Genomic DNA, 23,522 nt, shown 5'->3' on the forward strand with positions numbered 1-23,522 from the left:
TATTATTGGAGACCCAATCATCCTTCACTAGTACAATCTAAAATTTACATCCTACGGAGAGGTGGAAGATGAACGGAATGGATCAGATCTGACTTAACACTTTAGGAAAAAACGATTTTTTTTAGTGCAACTTTCGAGAAAAAAATGCCGTAAGTGTAACTTTTGAGAAAATTATTATGATTTATGCACGAGTTTTCAAAATTAAAATCGCAATGAAAATTAAAACCTCATATGTACTCCTATTGTTTTCATTTAAAAAGAATATCTCTCTCCAAAAGTTGGAATTATTTTCTTACTTTTTATAATTTATATTTTTTGATATTTTAGAATAGTTTCTTCAATAGTTCATATGCGTAGATCATGCAATTAGGTCGTGATAGAAGCCTTTTTACTTTTCATTTTAAGGAAAATGTGGGCGTCTAAAAAATTTGGGAAAATTACAAGGAACTCCCTGAGGTAAGGATTAATTACGAGAAAATGCTCATTGTTTGCTTAATTACGAGTATGCCCGTGAAACTAACGTGATTGGCTGCGAAGAACCCTAACAGAACGTAGTAATTGTCTGAAATACCCATGTGTTAAAATAATTAAATGAAAGAGAAAGAAACACTCATATATTCAATTTTCTGATTTTCTTACATTTGCCCTCCTATGCAATGTAAAACCTTACACATAACTCCTTATGACACAATAAAGGTTAGTTAACATTTAACAAATAACAATTTAAGAAAAAGTGTTTAAAAAAAATTATAAAAATAAACTAGAGTTATTTTACAAACCTTACAATTAGACTCCTAAGGTTATTTTGGTCATTACAAAATAGATATTCCATAAATCGATTTGATTCTGTTATTGTTAACTCTGGGAGGATAAATTCGTTAGATGAATAATATATACCTCACCAGGATGGTGATCGTAGTTATGCAAACAATGAGACTTTTTTTCGTAATTAAACCTTAACTCAGATGATCTTTCAATAGTTCTTTACATAAACAATATGCATTCGAAATAATCAATTTTTATAGTCAATTAAACAACCACTATAATTTATTTCAAGAAATTTATCTTAAAAATAAAAAAAAAAATGCCAAAAGTTATTTAAACAATGTCGTAAAAACAGTTAAAAGATTATTCATGAATTGACTACAATTTGACTTTATATTATAAACAATAAAACGGATTATTATATTTGACTTCTAGAACAAGAAACCCAATTATTAGTATTTTATGGGGGAAGCTGTTTAAGGGGCTGTTTGGTGCAGTGCAAATGACGAAAGATTCGAAATAATTTTATTTATTTATTTATTTGTTTGTTTTTATATATATATAAATAAAATGCAATTCCTAGTCACAAAGCAGTCAAATTAAGGGTTAATTAATTCCCTATACGTAAATTAAACCGAATATACAATTAAATTTTATTGATTAGAGTCGTATGCTAAAGTAAAACTACAACTTAGATTTTAAGATTGTGAGTTGATGATTAGATTATTTCGCATTTAAAATAATAATAAAAAAAATTAAAGGTGAGATAATTCAATACGTGTTGCATGCATTAGAGCAAACTTTTTTCTTTAATTATATTGTTAATTCATTTGATCTCCAATGCTAATCCAAATCATTGCGCACATGATCCATCAATATATAAAAATTGATAAAATATTCCGATTTATTTCGTTAGTTAGTGTGAAATTTCGACTCGGGGGTTTTTGGGATGCAGCTAATAATCAACGAATGTCAAATACATTTCCTTGTGTGGATCATATTTCAATGGGAACTTTTACTGCCATATCGAGAGTTACTCCACGTATTGCTTGACGTAAAACAGATAGTGGATTTGTTTCTGTCTTTTGCTGATTTTTTTTCACGGCTCGATAGATAATTTGATAAGCCAGTGATTTTTTTCATTCGTGTTACAAAATACGGTTAACCAAACATGTTAACTAATTGATTACGATAAATTGGATCGAATTTTGTTGTTTTTTCTTCTGCAGTACCTCGACGCGAGATACGCGTGAAATGGGTTTTACAATTATGTATGTTAATTGAAGTAAATCGAAATGTATCTAATTAAGTAATTATACGTAAAATATAGGCATACAATTGGGAAAAAAAAGAAATAAGTAAATAAATAATAAATAAATAAATAAATAAATGCACGTTGGCCAAAGAGTCGTGTAGTTTCATCAAACAACAACTTATAGGCTTTTTAGGGAGTGGGTTAGATAAAGTCGCATTTCAATAAAAAAACAAATGTAATTAATAGTAAATACATTAAAAAAAAAGTACAAAAAAAGTATTCGTAATTGTGTTTGAATTTAAAATGTAGAATGTAAATAAGTCGAACTCGATCCATGCTCGTAATTGAGTTTGAATTTGAGTTCGAGTTCGAGCAAATTTTCAATTACATTTGTTTTAAGCTCGAGCTTGATTATAATATAACTGCCGCAGTCTTTGATCTCAAGGTCGGTGTTTTTTAGTATGAATTCTATACTTTTAATTAATGAATAATTAATTACAGTTCATGAGTAAACTTGTGAACTTTGTATGATTCATCAGAAGTTTGAGCTACTAAACTCGAATTCAAGCTTTTACTGAACGGTCTTTTTCACTAACAGCTTAAATGCGACGAACTGTATATTCCAAATCGAGGACAACTTAGCATACATCATCTATATTTTTTTTTTACTTTATTCTTACAATCATTTACATTTTCCATTATTTCTCCCACTAATACACTATTATACACTCTATTGGTGCTCACAAGCACACAATGCAAAAATTTATTCATAATTATTTTGTTTGATTATTTTGATGGAAAGTATAAAGAAATATTTAATTTGTATGGTTACAATTAAGAGGTGTATGCATCTATACATTTGTTTCTCAAGTTTAAGAAATTTAAATCATGTGAAATTAAAGTAGGGGAGGGATTGATTCGATCTTATACATTGACCTAGTAATAGTACTCAAGGTAATGTACCGATTCTCCTGACGAGGGTTTGTTCGTATCCGAAGAAAATATTTTGGATTTAATATATATCTAAAGATTGATTTTTTTCAAACAATTTTTTCCTTTTCTTTTTCTTATTAAATCCCGAAATTCAAGAATAGTTAAAAATAAAGGGGAATTGATTTTAGTTTAGTAACTCTCGAATGCTCACATCTGCAGTATTAAAAAACTCAATAAATGTGAATTGATTTTAATAAAATCACATAAAAAAGACTAAAATAGGCTAAATTTTAAGTGGGGGTATTATTGAAATGCATTAGTGTGTTAATGACTAATATATATATATATATATAAAGAAAAGCTAAAGCCATCTCTATTATTATTTTCAAGTGGTTGCTTTTTGAGACATCGATAGGGACTCTACTTAAATGCAAAATTAATTGAAAATAAAAAATCAAAATAAAAAAAATATTATAGATTCAACCATTGAACAAAAAAGAAAGAAAAGAGAAATATAATGTAATGTCACAGTACAAAGCACTAATGTGAGATAATTTTAATTAATGAAGGGTTGAAATTATTCTTGGCCCAACATATGTATGAAGTAACGAATTATCAATGAACAAACATTATTTTATAAAAAAAAAAACAGAAAAAAAAAACCAATTTCACTCACATGCATATATTCTTAGTTTTTTTTAATTCTTTGTTTAATTTATTGTAGTTGTTTCTTTAATATTCGGAAACAACATAATTTTTAATTTTTATAGCTTAAGTTTGAACCGATTTCACAATTGATCTCCCATATTTATCAAAAACACATTTGGTCTCTCGTGTTTCTAAAAATTCAACATTTTTATTACTTCCTGTCATTTTTTTGTTAGTAATAATGGAATCAAGCGTGTGCCGATGACTGCCCTAACTGACGAAAATGAAAACAAGTGTTAAATTATTAAAATACAAGTGACCAAATGTTTTTTTTTGTAACATGAGGGACCAAATATGAAAACGGTGCAAACTTGAGGGATGGAAACTGTAATTTTCCATATAATAACTATTGATTTCATATAGAGTAGCCCGTTTTGATTGAACCCATTTATTTGGCCCATTTATAATTTGGCTTTGGGCCGGAATAATTTATTGGGTAAATTCCACTTTACCCCATTGTACTTTGGCTGGATATCACTTTACCCCCTTGTACTCTCAATTGCATCGATTTGCCCCCTTGTACTTTGGTTCGATACCACTTTACCCCCTTCTACTCTCAATTCATCGATTTGCCCCCTTGTACTTTGGCTCGATATCACTTTACTCCCTTCTACTCTCAATTGCATCGATTTGCCCCCCTTACTTGAAAAATTGTCTCAATGTGGCCTTCGCCGTTAGTTTTCAGACCTTTGACCTTAACACCGTTTGATTTAAAGTATGAAAATTCCTAAAATGTCACCCTCCAGTTTAGATAATTGTTAAAAAAAATTAAAAAAATAAAAAATAAAAAACAACAAAAAGTAAAATAATAAAAAATTCAAGACAGCGAGAAAACATAGTACACGACGCCAGCCACAATTTTTTTATTTTATTAATAATTACTTAAACTGGGTGGGGTGGTTTTTTTGTAATTTTAAACTTAGATCAAACGGTGTTAAGGTCAAATGTATGAAAACTAACGGCGATGGCCATATTGAGATAACTTTTCAAGTACATGGGGTCATATCGATGCAGTTGAAAGTAAAAGGGGGTAAATTGATATCGAGCCAAAGTACAAGGGGGCAAATCGATGAATTGAGAGTTGGAGGTAAAGTGATATCTAACCAAAGTACAAGGGGGCAAATCGATGCAATTAAGAGTACAAGGGGGTAAAATGATATCCAGCCAAAGTACAAGGGGTAAAGTGGAATTTACCCTAATTAATTTATGTATCTAATATATATTTATTTAATTATTATAAGTATTATAATTTATAAAATAGGATTTGATTATTGTTAGATTACGGAGAAATTTTTTTTAATACCAAATTTTAACAATTTTAATATAAAATTTCATATAGTAAAATAGAGATTATCCCATATTAGATCTATATTTGTGAGATTTTAGAAAGCATGTTGAATATTTAACTAAATAAATTAGATTTGCTAAACTATTCATTGTGTTGAATAAAACCTAATATGGAAGTTTGACAATTTCATCTTCATGAATTCTCTAAAAAAAACAAATTCTCGAATAATTTAAAATTTCCAATTTACACTTTCATATATTCAAAATTTAAGTATCGTAAAAAAGAAAACCCACGAACTCCATCGATATCAATTTTTAAAAACTAAACGGTTCACACTCCGTAATTAACCACCACCACAGACGTTCGTATAAGAAAATAAAACGATAAACACGTTCGCTAAATATCGACTTTATTTATATCCTTTTTACACTTTCCTTAATAGTAAATACTCGAATTCGCAACTTGGTAGAATTCCTTTAATTACCACTACTACTATTTTCCAATATATATATATAATTACTTACATACAATTCTATAATTATAATAATTATTATTTAATAGCTAAAATATTCTTGAATTTGACAAAAGTCTCCTGGGTTTTAAAAAAAAATAATAATATTTCAGTTTTAATATATCTCAACATTGATTACAAGTTTACAACAATTTGGGGGAAAAATTAAAAATAAAAAATTAAAAATTACAGTACATATCCATAAATCGTGTTTATTGTTACAATTAATTAAAGTCGCTAATCATAAACGCGACTTTGGGTAGAAATTAATTACTACACCCGGCAAGAAAAGCAAAAGGTACAAGTAGTAAGTATACAGTAGCAATCAAATCAAAAACTCGCCCGTGATTTTGCTGCTTCTTCTTCAATCTTCCAGAAAACCCAGGTAAGTTAATTCTTCAATTTTGCTTTACTGAACGAATTTCCAATATTTTTTTTAATTTATTAATGGTAAGCGTTAATTTTTTTTTTAATTATCAATTTTTTCTGTAGTGGGCATCTTTTTCTGGTGTGATTATTCGCAGAAAAAAAAAAAATTTGTGATTCGATTTTGTGTTATCCCAATTTTGTAATCGTTTAACGGTAAAAAAAATTAGGGTTCTTATGGTGGGTTTTTCGGAGGAAATAAAAAAAAATTGAGATGATCCTTTGTTGTATCTTTTCAAAATTTTGGGTTAATTTTTTATTTTTTTTTTAATTTCAATTAATAGTTTATTGATTTTGTCCATGAACAGATTTTTATTGAGTAGGTGATGGATGGAATGAATGGGCCGCCGGTTCTTGATGTACCCGTTGTTGCCCCGCAAGAAACAAACGAAGTCGAAAGCTTGAATCAACGTGTTGATGAAATATTTGTAAGAGTTGACCAGGTAGAACTTGTTGGAAGCTTTTCAAGAATTTCCAATTTTATTATTGAATGTTCAATTTATTTTTGGGTAGTAGCATTTGTGGAATTTCTTATGGTGGATTGTGCCCTAATCGCAACGTCCCGTTTCTAAGGGTTATCGAGTTTTAAGCGAGAGATGAAGATTTAAAAGATTTTGGTAATTTGACTCGTTTCCCGGTTAATTTATTGAGCTAAAGATGTTACGTACGTCGTCATTTTAAGTGAAAAAGGTTCGTTTGAGAGAAATTAGGAAATCGGAATTTGTTTGTGGATATCTCCTCACAAAGGGAGATCGAGCATTTAATGTAAATGATTACTTACGTTGTGTAGTATATATAATCCATGAATTTATTACATTTATTACGATAAGCCGTATCGAATCGTGATTTAGAGTTTTAACTCGATACATCACATGGACTATAACAAACGTGATTTTTTTAAAATTTGTGTTGCATTTGCAGCTCGAGCAACAACTGACTGAGGTGGAACAATTTTACTCGAGTTCAAACACGAAGCAACCTAATGCTCAAAAAGGCGGCTCCAACGGGAAAGAGAAAGATAAGGAAAAGTTAGTTACGAACCTCAAAAAGAGGCAACAAGATTCGGCTCGTAGGGAAGCGGTTGGCGTTAAGAGAATGCAAGAGCTTATGCGCCAGTTCGGTACACTATTGCGTCAGGTAATTCAAATCAAGATTGTAATTTTTTTTAATTTTATGCGAACTTTTTTAAATCTTGAATTGGATGATTATGCATTGGATTCCTATTAAAATTCCATCTTAACACCTCTATATGTTCTCCTACTTTAGTGCTTTTTAACAGACCGTAAAATGAACGTGGGGTCCGTTTTCTTCATGTCTATCTGTTAGGGATGGGAATCGGAAGGATCGAATCGGAATTAGAACTTTTGGAAAAATTCCAATTTTATTTTCGGAAGTAAAAAACTAATTTCAATTCCGTTCCACAAAAGTTTTCCACAAAAGTTCGAAGCAATCGGAATTTCGGAAATAGAATGAAAAAACTTGTTCCTAAATTTGAAATTTTCGGAACGGTGGAATTCGTAAATTCCAATTATTTGTGTATAACACAAAATGATATTGATATTATAAGTGTAATTTTCGGAATTTGCGGAATTAAAGTTGGATCGGAAATCGAATCTAATATGTACTCCAATTCCGTTCAAAAAAGAATTTGGAAAAATCGGAAATATTTATCAGTACTCTATAATTATCTTTTTACTTGATCTTTTAACTTTGTCAGATAACTCAACACGAGTGGGCGGACCCGTTTATGAAGCCCGTTGACGTGATAGGTCTTGGCTTGCATGACTACTATCAAGTAAAAATCAGTCGCCCAAGGACTTTTCCGTCCTTTTACATCTGCCAATATGTTGGTAGTATTTTTACTAAATCTATTGACACGTGTTATTATTAGGTTATCGAGAAACCGATGGATTTCAGTACAATAAAAAGCAAAATGGAGGCCAAAGATGGAACTGGTTACAAAAATGTTCGAGAGATTTGCTCAGATGTGCGGCTGATATTTAAAAACGCAATGAAATATAACGACGAAAGGGACGATGTGCATGTTATGGCCAAAAGTTTGTTGGATAAGTTCGAGACGAAATGGCTGCAACTTTTGCCAAAAGTTGATGAAGAGGTAATAATAATAATTATTATTATTATTATTTTTTTTTCGTTTCTTGGATTTGAAGGGTGTTTTAGTAAATTTTTCTATTTTAATAAAAAGGAAAAAAGGCGGAAAGAAGAAGAAGCTGAGTTAAAACAAGGCATGCAGCTTGCTCAAGAGGCTGCTCATGCTAAAATGGCTCGAGATTTAACTTTTCAGGTAATTTCGATAAAAAAGACTCGTTTTTTATCTACTTTGATGAACTCGTTGATACTCGTAGACGTAGTTATTTATTATCTGAAAAAAGCTGTTCATGATTATTTTCCAGCTGGATGAGGTCGATACGAATCTGGAAGAACTCCGAGAAATGGTACTTCAGAAGTGCAGGTTTGTTATATCTCAACACGTAGAAATAATATTGACTAAAATGCCCTTCTAAAGGTTCTTATTTGACATATTTACCCATTTGTGGTTTTTTATTTTCTCTTTATCACTTCATTAATGTTACGGTAAGTTAGAAAGAATAGTATCGAAGCTATTTGGGATGATTATTTTAATCATTTAATTTTTGTGTGCACGTTAAATAAAATATCGGATGTGAGTTGACTTTGTAGTAATTTTTCCATCCCTCTCCGTTCAAAACGTGCTATAAAGCACTTTCTTTTGCCCGTGTTTCCTTCACACTTAGTTATTAATTCACGTGGATTTCATTTTAATTCGAATTTGCCTGCTTAGGTTATTGTTCATTAAATATAATATATTACCGGTGATTACAAGCTGATTTGTCGTAATCTTAGTGGATGCTTATTAGTAACCGACATCATTTTTTACCGATTTTGATCAAATTCCTCGCTATTTTATTCCGGGCATAAATATAAGCACTTCTCTTTTCTTTTTTTTTTTTTCCGAATCAGGAAAATGACAACCGATGAGAAGAAACGGCTCGGAACTGCTATTACCAGATTGTCCCCCGATGACATCAACAAAGCTCTGGAAATAGTTGCCCAAAATGACCCTACTTTCCAAGCAGCTGGAGAAACCGTTGAAGTTGACATCGACGCTCAGGTTTGAATTTTTTTTTTTAATTAATTTTATATATAATCAAAATCAAATACTTAAAAAAAAGATGGAATTTTTTTCGGTTTTGCAGAGTGAATCCACTTTGTGGAAACTGAAGTTCTTCGTGAAAGATACATTACAAACGCAGATGAAGAATGCAACGACCACGGGAGCTAATAACAACAATAACGGTGAAAATAATCAAAACGGAAACAACAAAAAAAGGCGAGAAATATGCGACGGCTTGGCCAAGACTCCACCGAAGAGGACCAAAAAGATACCGAAAGTTGAGAATATATAATAACTTTTAATAATAATAATTAGAGAATCTATGTAAATGGTGATTTTTTAATTTCCATTTTGTATAGGTACTTTTGCGACAAGTTTTCACCATCTTTTGGTGTTCTAGTTAAATTATGTGAGACTATTTAATTACCTACTAGGCCCTCTTTGCTTACCTATATTGGATTAGACCGGATTAGATTAGATTGGATTAATTTATTAATGGTTAACTAATTAATTTGTTAATAATATGTTTGGCTATTTAGATTATGAGTAGTATGAAATTTGTTAGATTCTGTTATTACATGTGAATTGTGTGTAAAGTATTTTATTTAACAAAATTAAGTTACTGTTTTAAGGATAAAATTGTAAATTTTTGTTTTAGTCACTCCGTACAAAATTAATCGCAGGTGTGGTGGGTGTTACTAATTTCATGATGTAGTAGTACTTAATTGCGGACTTTAACTTTAGTAGCAAGTTTTAGTAATGTTGAATTCTACTAATCAAACATTTTACTAAGTCCTACTATTTAGTTCATCTAACAAATTATTTTAATGGTTTCTTTCTGGTGAAAGAAATCAAAAGGCAAATATTGTTTGGATAAGTATTTCTAACATACCTCGATATACAATCACGGTACGATCAAGGGTCGAAATCGAATGGCTTTTATGTTGGATCTTGTTAGCGAGCGTTGCATGATCATCCTTAACTTTTTATTTGTATTACAATATAGACGGTTGAACCTCCGGTTAATCGGTGGTTCTCAACGAAGACTTGATAGTGACCGTTGATCTCCAACTTTCACACGCTCTTGGCCGTAAAAAAAGCTAAAAGAAAATGTTGTAATGAACCGACAATTATTTGTTGATTTAGGTAAAAATCCAACCTTCAACACACATCTTCCCACGGAGCAATTAAAAATCCCGGTCAACAACCCGTCGATCGACGATTAATCAGCCGTTATAACCACAAGACCGTTTAAGATTGATTTCGGTTCGAAGCGTACACTTTAAGATTGAGTACGCGTCACCCACTCGAACCCGACCCTTTAAGATTAAACCCGGGTCGGGTCTATGATTGATATATTACAAATTACAATACATCAAAAGTAATCTGTTTAATTTTATCACCATTGCCTATATATATATATATATATATATATATATACTAGACAACTATTTTCAGGACAATTTTGGAGAATATTTTACGTAAAACTTTGTCCCAACGTTGATGCATGCAAATCCATGCACGTACACAGATTAACAGAATTTCGCTGATATATTATTCAAACAAAAAAAATAAAATAAAATAAGAGAGAGAAATCTACAACAATGCATTATCGAGATACAAATCACCTGAGAAGGGAGGGGAATTCTATAAGCTAAGGACGGCAACACGATATACAAATACAGCTCAATATCGCGCGCCAATGAAAATCCTCCACGTGTCTTACATCTGAATCCACCTGGCTAATTCCGTGGGATTGACCACTCCGGGTATGTGTGCTACGTCATTCTTTAGCAAGTGGGCCACCTCAGTGTAGCTATGCGGCTTCGACTTCCCACTCGGCTCGGCTTCCTCACTCTGCTTGGCGTGGCTCTGGATCTGCTTATTTCTTTTCCAGTCGGCTGAGTTCAGCGGCAGCGCCTCGGCTCGAGCCGGGTCGAACTTCTGCCCGAACAGCGTTCCCTTGTTCAGAAACTCGTAAGCCATACAACCGGCTAAGAGCCGGTTGGATGAAAGAGGCTGCTCGGCTAAGTTGGACGACGTCGTTGCTGGATCTGACCCACTAACAGCACGACTAACGGCCGTTGGTGGAACTAACGGTTTTGGTGACGTGGAGGAATACAAATCCCCTCTCTCCTTCCGCTTCCGTGACTCCCAGGGCGTTAGTAATCTCCGTGAGTGATAACTCATCCTGGCCGTTGGATTTTTTTTATTAGTATTAAAAAATTAAAATTAAAATTGAAAGCCACGTCAGCGAGATATTCTTTAAAATCCAGTCGGTTAAATAAATAAAAAATTATTTTACAATAAATGTTTCAAATAAAACGATTTAAAATTTTAATTTAATTGAATAAAAACAAAAAACAAAAATAAAGTGAAAAAGGTATTAAAAAAAACTTAAAGGAATCAAAAGTACAAAAATATTATTGGCAGATTAGACAGACAGACGGTATTATTGAGAAAAAAAAATTAAAAAAATCTGGTGTTTAATCGATGGATCTAGACGGCGGTAGGAGGGGTGGCGCCGCCGTGGACGGTGGCGGAAATATAAAAGGGGAAACAAAAGATAGAATGGCGAGAAGATTTTATAGAAAATGAGAAACTGAAGGGGTGGAGATGTGCGATGCTGGATTTTATAGCAAATGTCGTTTTTTAAATGCCCTTGGGTTTGTGTGGTATTTACAAAAAGACCATCGAATTTTGTTGTGCTAAACTAAAATGTCTGTTATACCCTTATAGTGAGGTTTTAAGTAGGGTAGCATTTCAGGATATTGAAGGTATTTTAGTCATTTAATGATTTTCCATCTATTGGGCCAGGCCCAGGCTTGTTAAATGCAAGATCTGAATCCAATTAAATATCGAATTAGATTAAATATATTATTATTATCATTATATTTTATCATTGATTGTATTTACTATTTAGATATGAAATTAATTATCATGAGCTCTACAACGATCTTATATTAAAAGATGTTGATTTATGGCTATAATATATGCTAATAAATTCGAACTTATTTTGATACAAGCCTCGTCGAATTAATCGTATGAGTTCATGTTAAAGAAGTGGAGTCAAAATTTTATTTTCGTGGGCGCCGAATAAATTTTAAAATTCTTAGGTTTGCACCTTTCCGGCCCCACATTATGGATTCGATCGATGATAATTTGCGAAATCAGTAACTATCATCAATTAAAATATTAAAAAGAGTATAATTCACACTTTATTTTCCTAAAATTAATAAATAAGTCATCAATTATTAATATGTGACACGATAAACACACACATATTAAGAAAATTACATTAATCAGAACTATCCAACAAAATTTATTTAATTTTTTTTTTCTAGTATTCCCTTTTTAAATTGTTTTAAGAGTTAGGCTAATAAACTATTATATTTTTTTATAATTAATTTTTAAAATGTTTGGATAATGAGCTTACAAGCTATTTTTAGTTATTATAAGATCTTAAACAATAATGTAGAGCGAAGGTACTTCTTACAAAATATTTTAAAAGCTCTCCAACAACTTATTTTTAGAATTTTTAGGATCTTTGTTAGAAAAATTATAAAACACTTATGCTAAAAAAAAATTAAAAATATTTTCAAAATACTTATAAGTTGTTAAAGATTTTATAAGCTATTTTACAATTTATAAGTTTAAGCAAACACCCTCTTAACCTATAGATTTTAGCAACACCTACATTTTTCAGAGTTGATTAATTTAGGTGGAAAAATAATGACAAATTATGTTTGGTTAACCATCACAAATCAAATGCATTATGATATGTACTAAAAAAGATGATAGATTAGATATTGCAATCCATGTCACATTCATTATCATGTCAAATAAGAATATTTGGTTTTATTGCACAAAGTAATTTAGAAAATATACTCCTTTCGTTGCTAATCAGTTGTCGTTTTTAACTTTCCACAAATATTAAGGATTTTAATAAATGTGTCATAATTTTAGAAAAAAATACATTATAAATACTAAAATAACCTTGAACATTTAATAATGTGATAAGAGAGTACTACTTAGAGTTCAATTAGGGAAAATTAGAGAAAACCCCGTAATCTAGGAAATGTAGTTAAGGAAACACCACCTCTAAAAATAATTAGAGAAAACCCCCTCCTTTAAAACAATTCTCCTAACAAATCTAAATTGTCTAATATACCCTTAAAGTAAAGAACCCTAATCCATTTATTCTTTTCACGCATCTTTTCTTTCTTTTCACGCCTATCGATCTCTCCTTTCTCTTCTTCTTTATTACTTTTTTCTCTCCTGCCTTTTTAGCTTTTTCCAACTGCTGAGGTTCGGCTCCGACGTGAACCTGGTACTCCTCAAGGGCGACGCCGTCAATTCCGTCGGCAGGGCGACACCGTCAATTCCGTCGGCATAATCGAGCTCACCAACACCGGCTATCTATGTCGCATTGGCCGAGTCATCGACAATTGAAAGGTACCCCTTTGGGGGTCCCAAAAATTTGGAGATTTCACCACTCGTTTTTCTTTCACAATCGACACACAAAGCAGTTCACACTACGACAATTTTAATTTTTTTAAACAACTCCAATCTTTAAATTTTTTGTTTGGGTTTTTTGTTTAATTCTTGTTAAGGATTGGTTGAATAGTATGGTGTGGCGGCGGTGTGATGACGATGGGGAGGCAGATCTAATGTTTTTTTTGTGGATCTAGGGTGTTTTTGTGGATCAGACAGAGGATGGCGCGGGTAGAGAAATTCGCGCATACTGTAATCTTAATTGACTATGACATTTTCAATAGTCGATTAAGCTAATCGACTATGCTCTGGTAGTCGATTAAGGTTGATCGACTCCAATTTTTTTATTTTTTTTAGATTTTTTGTTTATTGATTCCAATTGTATAAATTATTTATAATGTTTGTATATTTTTTTGTTTTTGTAATATATAGTTGATTTTGCATTTTTTTCGTTGTTGTGATTTGTTATGTTTAGTAGCAGATTCTTAATCGACTATGGTTCACATCATAGTCGATTAATATGCTTCATTGACTCCAATTTTTAATTTTTTTTGGAATTTTTGTTTATTGATTCCAATTGTATAAATCAATTATAATATTTTTATATTGTTTGTTTTTGTAAAATATTGTTGAGTTTGCATTTTTGTAGTTGTGATTTGTTATTTTTAGTAGTCGGTTCTTTAATCGACTATAGTTCATCATAGTCGATTTAATATGCTTCATAGTCGATTAATATACCTGATGCAGATTTTTTTTTTAAACGAAAAAAAAAATTGAATTAAAAAAAATTATTAATAATAATAATAATAATAATAATAATAATAATAATAATAATAATAATAATAATAATAATAATAATAATAATAATAGTAATAAAAAAAAAATAAAAAAAAAAAGACACAGCTGGGTCATGGGCCGGATAGTGTTGATGAAGTGGCAAAAGGGCGGATAATATTATGAAGTGGCAAAAAAGGGGGGACATAATTGGAAAAATGAGTTGTTGAAATTAGGAGTGAGTTTTTCTCAAATGATGCAAAATAGTTTGGGCCTCTCCCTATTAAAAGAAGTATTGAGGGGGTTATATCAAAGAGCCCCGTTGATTTAATAAAGTTAAAATAGAAAATAAAATATTTTTAATGTAGTATTGGAAATTTAAAGTGACAGATAATATAGAATAAACATATATTTAAAAAGAATTGTAAATTACATATATTTTGTAAAAGAATATCGGAATGCCGAAATATGTAATATGAGGGTAATAATATAATTGTAAATTTCATGGAAAAAAAAAGTAAGAACACATTCGAAATATGTAACATGAGGGGAAAAATACTAATGAAAACAAGTAGGGTAAATTACAACCACCCCTGAGGTATGGTCAATTTACAAAAAAAACTCATCTTGTTTGGATAATTACATTTAACCCCTCAGCTATGATTTTTTTCTACACCTCCACCCTTATGGTGTCAAATTAAACATAATCATCTAGATTTCGTGAAATGTGCTCTAATTTGAATTTGTTTTGTGTAAGAATACAGTTTTTGATGCACCACAATCTGATATATACAAGCTTAAAAAACACATATTATGATCATCTTGCTTTAAAATGTGGAGTTCGAAAAGGATAAAACGGGTACAAAAGTGATAATAATCCATATAATCTCGAAAATTCCACGAAATTTGAAACTGCAAGGGTGGACGTGTAAAAAGATTTATAGTTGAGGGGGTGGTTGTAATTATTCAAACAAGAGGATTTTTTTTTTTATAATTTGACCATACCTCAGGGGTTGATTATAATTTACCCAAACAAGTAAAATACCCAAAGCGTTCAATTTTGAACCTCTTATAACGTACTCGTCCTGTTGAACAAAACAATTGAATGCCCGAAACTTGTAACTTCTTCGAGTCAATGGCGCCAAAAATTCGTTGTTGGGCGAAACCGAAACTTATAGGGGATGTTTGGTTATGTTTCCAAAACGAATTTCTAGTTTTCAAAATTTCTAATGGAAAAAGTAGATTATTGGTTTTTGTGTAGAAAATGAGAATATGTTTGGATGAAGGTGTATTTTTAGTTTTATGTAGGTGTAGAAATGAGAATATGTTTGGTTGTGGTGAATTTTCTCTACGAAAGTACGTGCAAAAGTAGAATATAATGATTGATGATGATGATAGTGATGATGATGATGATTATTATTATTATAATAATAATAATAATAATAATAATAATAATAATAATAATAATAATAATAATAATAATAATAATTATTATTATTATTATTATTATTATTATTATTATTATTATTATTATTATTATTATTATTATTATTATTATTATTATTATTATTATTATTATTATTATTATTATTATTATTATTATTATTATTATTATTATTATTATTATTATTGTTGTTGTTGTTGTTTATATTCTTATATTATTATAATTATTATTATTTTATTATTTATTAGTATTATTATTACTATTACTATTATTATTATTATTACTACTTCTACGATGAATATTATTTTGAATAACAATAACAATATTATTATTATTATTATTGTTTATTATTATTATTATTATTATTATTATTATTATTATTATTATTATTATTATTATTATTATTATTATTATTATTATTATTATTATTATTATTATTATTATTATTATTATTATTATTATTATTATTATTATTATTATTATTATTATATTTTTAGTAGTAGATAGAGAAATTGTGAGGAAAGAGAGTGTAGATATTAATGAGGAGAGAGGAGAGAGAGTGTGAATATTAATGAGGAGAGAGAAATGAGTTGTTGGAATAAAATATATAGGTTAGTAGTAGGTTTTAGTAGGTTTGAAAATTGAAAAAAGTATGAATAATGTATTTTCAATAGAAATTTGATAAGAAAAAATGGGAATTTCTGGATAAAATTGTGAAACAAACATGATCTCGGTTTTATGAATAGTATAAAACTGGAAAGTGGGTTTGGAAATGAAACCAAACATCCCATAACTTCTTCGGAGTCTTCAGAAAAAAGCTTGGCCCCCACTAGTTGGAATCAATGGTAAGATTGTAACGGCACGTTTCAATGGACTTGTAAGTTGTAAGTTGTAAAGTTATTTTTCGAAATTAAAAATTAGTTTTAGCAAGGAGAGCTTAATTAAATTTCAGATTAAAGGGTGTGAAATATAATAATAATAATAATAATAATAATTATTATTATTATATTCAAATTAAACAACCATTTTAATTTTTTTATTTTTCAGTTGATCAGCTTTAAATATCCAGCTGCAAGTATAGGTATGTAATAATGTGAAAGATAAATTAAGTTTTAAATATAGGGTAAATTACAGACAGTCCCTTGAAGTAATTAAGGTTAAATTACAAAAAAACTCTTATGTTTGAGTAATTACAACCACCCTTCAACTATGAATGTTTTTACACGACCACCCTTGCACTATCAAATTCTACATAATATTATAGATTCCATAGAATGTTCTCTAGATGTACTCATTTTGTGCAAAAATGCAGTTTCTAATACACAACAATCAGATATTTACAAGCCAAGAGATAACTTATGATCATCTTTTTCAAAATGTGGAGCTTGAATGGACAAAAATGGGTACAAAATGGAGAATATTCCACACAATCTAAAAGATTCCACTAAATTTGACACCGCAATGATGGACATGTAAGAAGATTCATAGTTGAGGGAGGTGGTTGTAATTACCCAAACAAGAAGGGTTTTTCCATAATTTGACCTTACCTCAGGGGGTTGGACGTAATTTACCGTTTTAAATAAATCATTACATGCCAGCTGTTAAGATTATGACATGCTGCAGCATGATGAATCCCTAATATAAAGCGCGGGAAGATTGAAAATTACTTAAAAAGGAAAGATAAATCAGCTGCCATTAAAGAGCTTCTTCAACGAGCACGTTCTGTTTCTTTTAGTGTGTAACGAAACAGGTGGCAGTTGAGCTCATTTATTAATTATTTATTAATGCAATTATACCTAAACACATGCTATATATATAATATAATATATATATATGTATGTATATTGTGTATTATAAATATAACCCTAATGCATGGTTCATGCAATTATTATGATATTAATTAATTATATTAAAATGAGAAGTGTTTGGATTTTGTGGTTGGTTTGTTTGAATGTTGTTTTAGTGAGTGTTGTTGTTTTTGGTAGGGAGGCTGATGGTGGTGACGAGAAGTTTCTGACCATCGGAAAGGGTGGCGGCGGCGGAGGTTTTGGTGGTGGGATAATTGGAGGTGGTGTTGGTGGAGGGTTTGGGAAAGGTGGTGGGATAATTGGAGGTGGTATTGGTAAAGGTGGTGGTGGTGGTGGTCTTGGTGGTGGAGTGGGTGGCGGCGTTGGTGGTGGCATCGGTAAAGGTGGTGGTTTAGGAGGTGGGATTGGAAAAGGTGGCGGCGTTGGTGGAGGTATTGGCAAAGGTGGTGGTTTGGGAGGAGGAATTGGAAAAGGTGGTGGCGTTGGTGGAGGATTTGGTAAAGGTGGTGGCTTGGGAGGAGGAATTGGCGGAAAAGGTGGCGGCGGTGGTGGCTTGGGAGGAGGAATTGGCGGAAAAGGTGGCGGTGGTGGTGGAGGAATTGGAAAAGGGGGTGGCTTAGGAGGAGGAATCGGAAAAGGCGGCGGCATTGGTGGAGGCATTATCGGCGGTGGTGGTCTTGGCGGAGGCATTGGAAAAGGCGGTGGGATTATTGGTGGAGGCATTATCGGCGGTGGTGGGCTTGGCGGAGGCATCGGAAAGGGCGGAGGCATTGGCGGAGGTATTGTTGGCGGTGGTGGTCTCGGCGGAGGTATTGGAAAGGGTGGTGGTCTTGGCGGAGGCATCGGAAAAGGCGGAGGCTTTGGTGGTGGTATTGGCAAAGGTGGAGGATTTGGAATTGGTGGAGGCATCGGAAAAGGCGGTGGTTTTGGCAAGGGTGGCGGCGGTGGCGGTGGTGGAGGAATTGGACATCATCACTAATCTACTCTCTCTTGGGAGTGGCTCAAAACATTATTATGAGCATTGAAATCCAAAGCTCTATTATTATTATTATTACACAATTATTTTATAATGAATTAATTAATGTTCTTTGATTTCTCGAAATTAGTTAATCGTGAATTATTATCGTATTATAAGTCAATACGACTCTATTTGTTTTATTTTAAATTAATGTTTTTTTTTATATATTTCTGATATGGCTAGTGTGTTTAATTGGACATATATTTGTAATAAAATCAGAAATTTGCAACAATGTGACTGAAAAAATAATAAATAATAAAAAAACTAAGAAAAGAGAAAGGGTAAAAAGGGAAATTGGCCGTTTCATTAGTCCATGATGAAACAGAGCGCATTGACTGTTGACTTAAATATTGGGGCAAGTAGGGAATTTGGTATGTTAAAGAATAGTCAATTTTCATTATTATTTAATGAAAGCTGAAAATAGATCGATATGGTTCAACTTTCTAGGCCCAATACTTCATTTTCCTTTTTTGTTTTTTTTTTTAATTTTTTTTTATTTACAACACTTTTATTGCTTTACTTGAAATATTAAATTTAGAGGAAAAAATGTCATAACAAAGAAGGGTAAATAACACTTGTCCTCCATGTGAACAAATTGAACGCAAATCGAGAAGTTATGAGCAACACCGCTTCAACAAATGAAAGGGTTTAGCTTTCTATTAAGGCTCAATTTTCTTTGTCACCTTTTTCTTGTTCAGTTTCTATCGGCGGTGGCTCCAACAACTCAGCATAAAGTACAGATAAACCACAAACCCAAGATCGGACAAAAAACCACTACGTATAGTCAATGCTCTCACCCGCAACTCCAAGCCTGACCAGTTTTGAACTCTCACTCGTGTTTCACTCACTCATATATTTATCTCACTCGCTCACCAATGAACATAAACTTGAAATTAGGACGAAATTCAAATTGTGTGTGTTCTCTATCTCGCTCTCTGAAAGAACGGTTTACTATGTAGATGGAAAAGAGAAGTTGGCTCTAAAGCAGAAAACATAAACGGTACAACCATCGTCACAATCAAACGTGTGTGTCGCCAAAAAATAAATGCCAAGATGCATTCAATGCGATGGTACGGCCAGAAGAGAGAGAGAGAGAGAGAGAGAGAGAGAGAGAGAGAGAGAGAGAGCATAAAGTAAGGTTTCAGAAAGAGACCGAAGTAAAATATTCTAGTAGACAGTTTTGAGTCAGTCGATGAGACTTAGTGGCCAGAATCGAATAATTCGATCACAAAAAATATATTCTAGTCTAATATAATTATATGTATATAAGTTTATTTGACTAATTGACTGGTCAACGAGTCAAATCAGATTTAGATTATTTTTATCTTTAGAGTAAAAGTTTAGAATATGTGTAATATATCCTACAAATACGAAATAAAATGAATATGTTTGTAATAAAAAACAATTGAGATTGAAAATAGCAATGGACAATTTATTTTGTAGCACCTTTGAAAGAGACTATGAAAATCCAAGCAAGAGCCAAAAACTTAGCTTTGTCTAGGTCCAAACATACAAAAGAAAACTATGCAAGCAAAAATTAAAACATAGTGTTTTAGACACTAAGATTATTAATTTATATTTATGTTTCCAATTTCTGCAGATTTCTATTCCTAAGTTTTCGATTATGGAATAATATTTTCATTCTGAATCAAAAAAACTCTGATTCCGAAAGTTTCCTATATTATTTTCAGATCGGAAATGAATTAGTGGATTATACATGAGATTCCAATTTCTGATTCGATCTTGATATTCAAAAATTCCAATCTTGTTTTCCTCGAAAATTGCACTTATAATAACAATATTATTATCTATCTTATATATTAAGAATTGGATTATATAGGAGATTCCAATTTCTGATCCGATTTTAATATACATTGATGATGCTAAAATATTTAGATCACCTGGGGTAGTGTAGAAAATGTATTGGGAGAGCAAAGCGGATCGGTAGCTTGACAACTTGATGATCCTGAGGTACCTGCGAAATGAACACACGTGAACTACGCCGGGGGTTGATCCGGCGGAAACCCCTCCGACGCTCAAGTCAGACGTGCTGATCATAGAATTAGTCCAGAGAATACGTATTGTAGTATTGCTCAGTTCATAGGACGTACCTTAAGGAATGAGTTCAAACATTTATTTATAGCTTAGTTGAGATTGTCGGGCCCAAACCTTACTTGAAGGTGATTGGGCCTTGGTGATAATGGTCTTCGATATCGGGCTCGTGGCCCAGTAGGTAAATAATTTGTAGGCCCATTGGGTTGGGCCAATTAGGCATATCATTAAGCCCCCCACTCTCGAGTCGATGTGGGGGTCATGTTGAAATGGACGACATATCGTGTCGAGAGTAAAAATTGTAGTAGTCGATGGTGTGTGATAACGCGTTGGAGCGTGTGTTGGAGGGGCGTGAATGCGCGTTGGCGCGTAGCGCGACCAAGTTGTCGCGATGTAAGTTAATTGAGTCGTCGGTTTTGTCCCGCGACGATGTAGTAGCGAATTATCTCTTCGTGGGAGTTGTCTCGTCGCGGGGTAATAGTGTTGATTGAGTTATCTCCTCGTGGGAGTTGTCTCGCGATAATGTAGTAGGAGTAATCTCCTCGTGGGAGTTGTCTCTGGGGTAATAGAGTTGATCGAGTTATGTCATTGTGGAAGTTGTCTCACGATAATGTAGTAGCACGGAGCTAGTATTCTCCTCGTGGGAGTTGTTATTTTTCGACATTGTCAATGTTTTGACGCGTTGCTTATATGTGTTTACATATAGCCTTGTGCATGATGTACTTGAGGAGGGGATCAGACTCTCAAGATTTTTTTTATATGGGGGTCGTGCCCCTTGTTAGACCTCGTAGGTCTTAAGTATGTTTGGACCGTGGCCACGTTTTAATGAATGACCCATCGAAAACAAGTAGATAAATTTGAGTAATCAAGCTGGCCAGGCTATATAGATTCTCATAAATCATAATATCTCTAAGTGCTTCTAGGGTTGTAATCGTGCTAACTTGAGCTTGCGATTATATGGTGAATTTCGGGCGAGTTGTCTCCTCATGGGAGTTGTCTCGCGGTGAGTAATATTATCGAGCGAGGTGGTTGCACGTGAGAGTTGTCTTGCAACGAATTTGTAGTGTCGAGCGAGTTGGCTCCTCGTGGGAATTGTCTCGCTGCGGGTTGTAGTATGGAGCGAGTTGGCTCCTCGTGGGAGTTGTGTCGCTGCGGGTTCGTAGTGCCGAGCGAGTTGGCACCTCGTGGGAGTTATCTCGCTGCGGGTTCGTAGTACCGAGCGAGTTGGCTCCTCGTGGGAGTTGTCTCGCTGCGGGTTCATAGTACCGAGCGAGTTGGCTCCTCGTGGGAGTTATCTCGCTGCGGGTTCGTAGTATCGAGCGAGTTGGCTCCTCGTGAGAGTTGTCTCGCTGCGGGTTCGTAGACCCGAGGGAGTTGGCTCCTCGTGGGAGTTGTCTCGCAATGGGTTATAGGATGGAGCGAGTGGTCTCCTCGTGGGAGTTGTCTCGCTGTGGTGTTGAGACCCGAGGGAGTTGGCTCCTCGTTGGAGTTGCCTCGCAACGGGTTGTGGTGCCGAGCGAGTTGGCTCCTCTGGGAGTTGCCTCGCAACTGGTTATAGGACGAAGCGAGTGGTCTCCTCGTGGGAGTTATCTTGCTGTGGTTCTGTAGATCCGAGGGAGTTGGCTCCTCGTGGGAGTTGTCTCGCAACGGGTTATATGACCGAGCGAGTTATCTCCTCGTGGGAGTTGTCTCACTACGGGTTGTAGTTCCAAGCGAGTTGGCTCCTCGTGGGAGTTGTCTCGCTGCGGGTGCTTAATACTGATAGATTTGGCTCCTCATTGGAGTTGTGTCGCAACGGGTTTGTAGGACCAAGCGAGTTTGCTCCTCATGGGAGTTATCTCGCTGTGGGTTGTAGGATCGAGCGAGTTGGCTCCTCGTGGGAGTTTTCTCGCTGTGGGTTGTAGTACCGAACGAGTGGTCTCCTCGTGGGAGTTATCTCGCTGTGTTTTGAGACCCGAGGGAGTTGGCTCCTCGTGGGAGTTGCCTCGCAAAGGGTTATAGGACGGAGCGAGTTATCTCCTCGTGGGAGTTGTCTCGCTGTGGTTTTGAGACTCGAGGGAGTTGACTCCTCGTGGGAGTTGTCCCGCTGCGGGTTGGGGTACCGACCGAGTTTGCTCCTCGTGGTAGTCTTGCAAGCTCCCCACTCTCGATACAATGTTGGAGCCAAGTCGAAAAATGGTACCGGATCGTATCGAGAGTATATCGGTGTCGTGGTGTACCGATAACTGTTGGTGTGGTATGGAGAAATAATATTTTTTATTTATCCGTTCGAGAGCGCGCGCGAATTGGTGAGACGCGTTGGAGAGCTCGCGCAATTTGGTGAATCGCGTTGAAATTCTCGTGCGATTTGGTGAAGCGAGTCAAAATCTACGCGCAATTTGGTGGAGAGTAGTTAAAATTGCGCGCGGTCCAAGGGGCGCGCGCGTGCTTGCGCGCGCGAATTAATAATTTTTTTTTTTTTTTTATCTGTGATGACGCGCCCGAGGTGCTGGGAATGTGCGTGCGTGTATTGCGCGCGCGGGAGTGGGCTGGGGCGCGTCAGTCACGCCTTGGGAAGGGCGCAGTACAGCAGCACTTGGCCGTCACACGCCTGCTGTGCAGACATGCTTTTAGCTTTTTTTTTTTTTTTTTTTTTTTTTTTGTCTTTTTTTTTTTTGTTTTGGTCGATTTGACCCTTCTTTTTTGTTTATATATATATATATATATATATATATATATATATATATATATATATATATATATATATTTTTTTTTTTTTTCTTATCTCTTTTCTTCTGCTTCTTTCTTTTCTTCTTCTTCTTCTTTTTTCTTCTTCTTCTCCATTTTTTTTTCTTTTTTCTTTTCATCTTCTTCTTTTACTCTCTTTTTTCTTCTTTTTGTTTTTGGGTCTCG

General features: G+C 33.5%; 2 protein-coding genes and 1 long non-coding RNA gene across 3 annotated transcripts; 2 read left to right on the plus strand and 1 right to left on the minus strand.

The window, feature by feature from the left end:
- The first annotated feature begins 5,756 nt into the window (after positions 1-5,756).
- On the plus strand, positions 5,757-9,583 carry LOC105965895 (transcription factor GTE6). Its single transcript, XM_088820709.1, has 9 exons — positions 5,757-5,845; positions 6,195-6,329; positions 6,808-7,023; positions 7,604-7,681; positions 7,778-8,002; positions 8,093-8,191; positions 8,301-8,359; positions 8,887-9,037; positions 9,123-9,583. The coding sequence occupies exons 2-9, from the start codon at positions 6,213-6,215 to the stop codon at positions 9,330-9,332; spliced, it is 1,155 nt and encodes a 384-aa protein (XP_088676835.1). The 5' UTR covers positions 5,757-5,845; positions 6,195-6,212; the 3' UTR covers positions 9,333-9,583.
- Positions 9,584-10,491: 908 nt separating this feature from the next.
- LOC148768982 (uncharacterized) lies at positions 10,492-11,651 on the minus strand. The gene has a single exon (XM_088820710.1). It carries the CDS (start codon positions 11,228-11,230, stop codon positions 10,763-10,765), a length of 468 nt encoding a protein of 155 aa, XP_088676836.1. The 5' UTR covers positions 11,231-11,651; the 3' UTR covers positions 10,492-10,762.
- Positions 11,652-18,184: 6,533 nt separating this feature from the next.
- LOC148768983 (uncharacterized) lies at positions 18,185-18,725 on the plus strand. The gene is made up of 2 exons (XR_016031990.1): positions 18,185-18,387; positions 18,418-18,725. It is a non-coding gene; the product is annotated as an uncharacterized LOC148768983 (long non-coding RNA).
- The last annotated feature ends 4,797 nt before the right edge of the window (positions 18,726-23,522 follow it).

This window comes from Erythranthe guttata, chromosome 7 (genome assembly GCF_056151865.1).
Source record: "Erythranthe guttata isolate IM_541 chromosome 7, IM_541, whole genome shotgun sequence".
Lineage (NCBI taxonomy): Eukaryota > Viridiplantae > Streptophyta > Magnoliopsida > Lamiales > Phrymaceae > Erythranthe > Erythranthe guttata.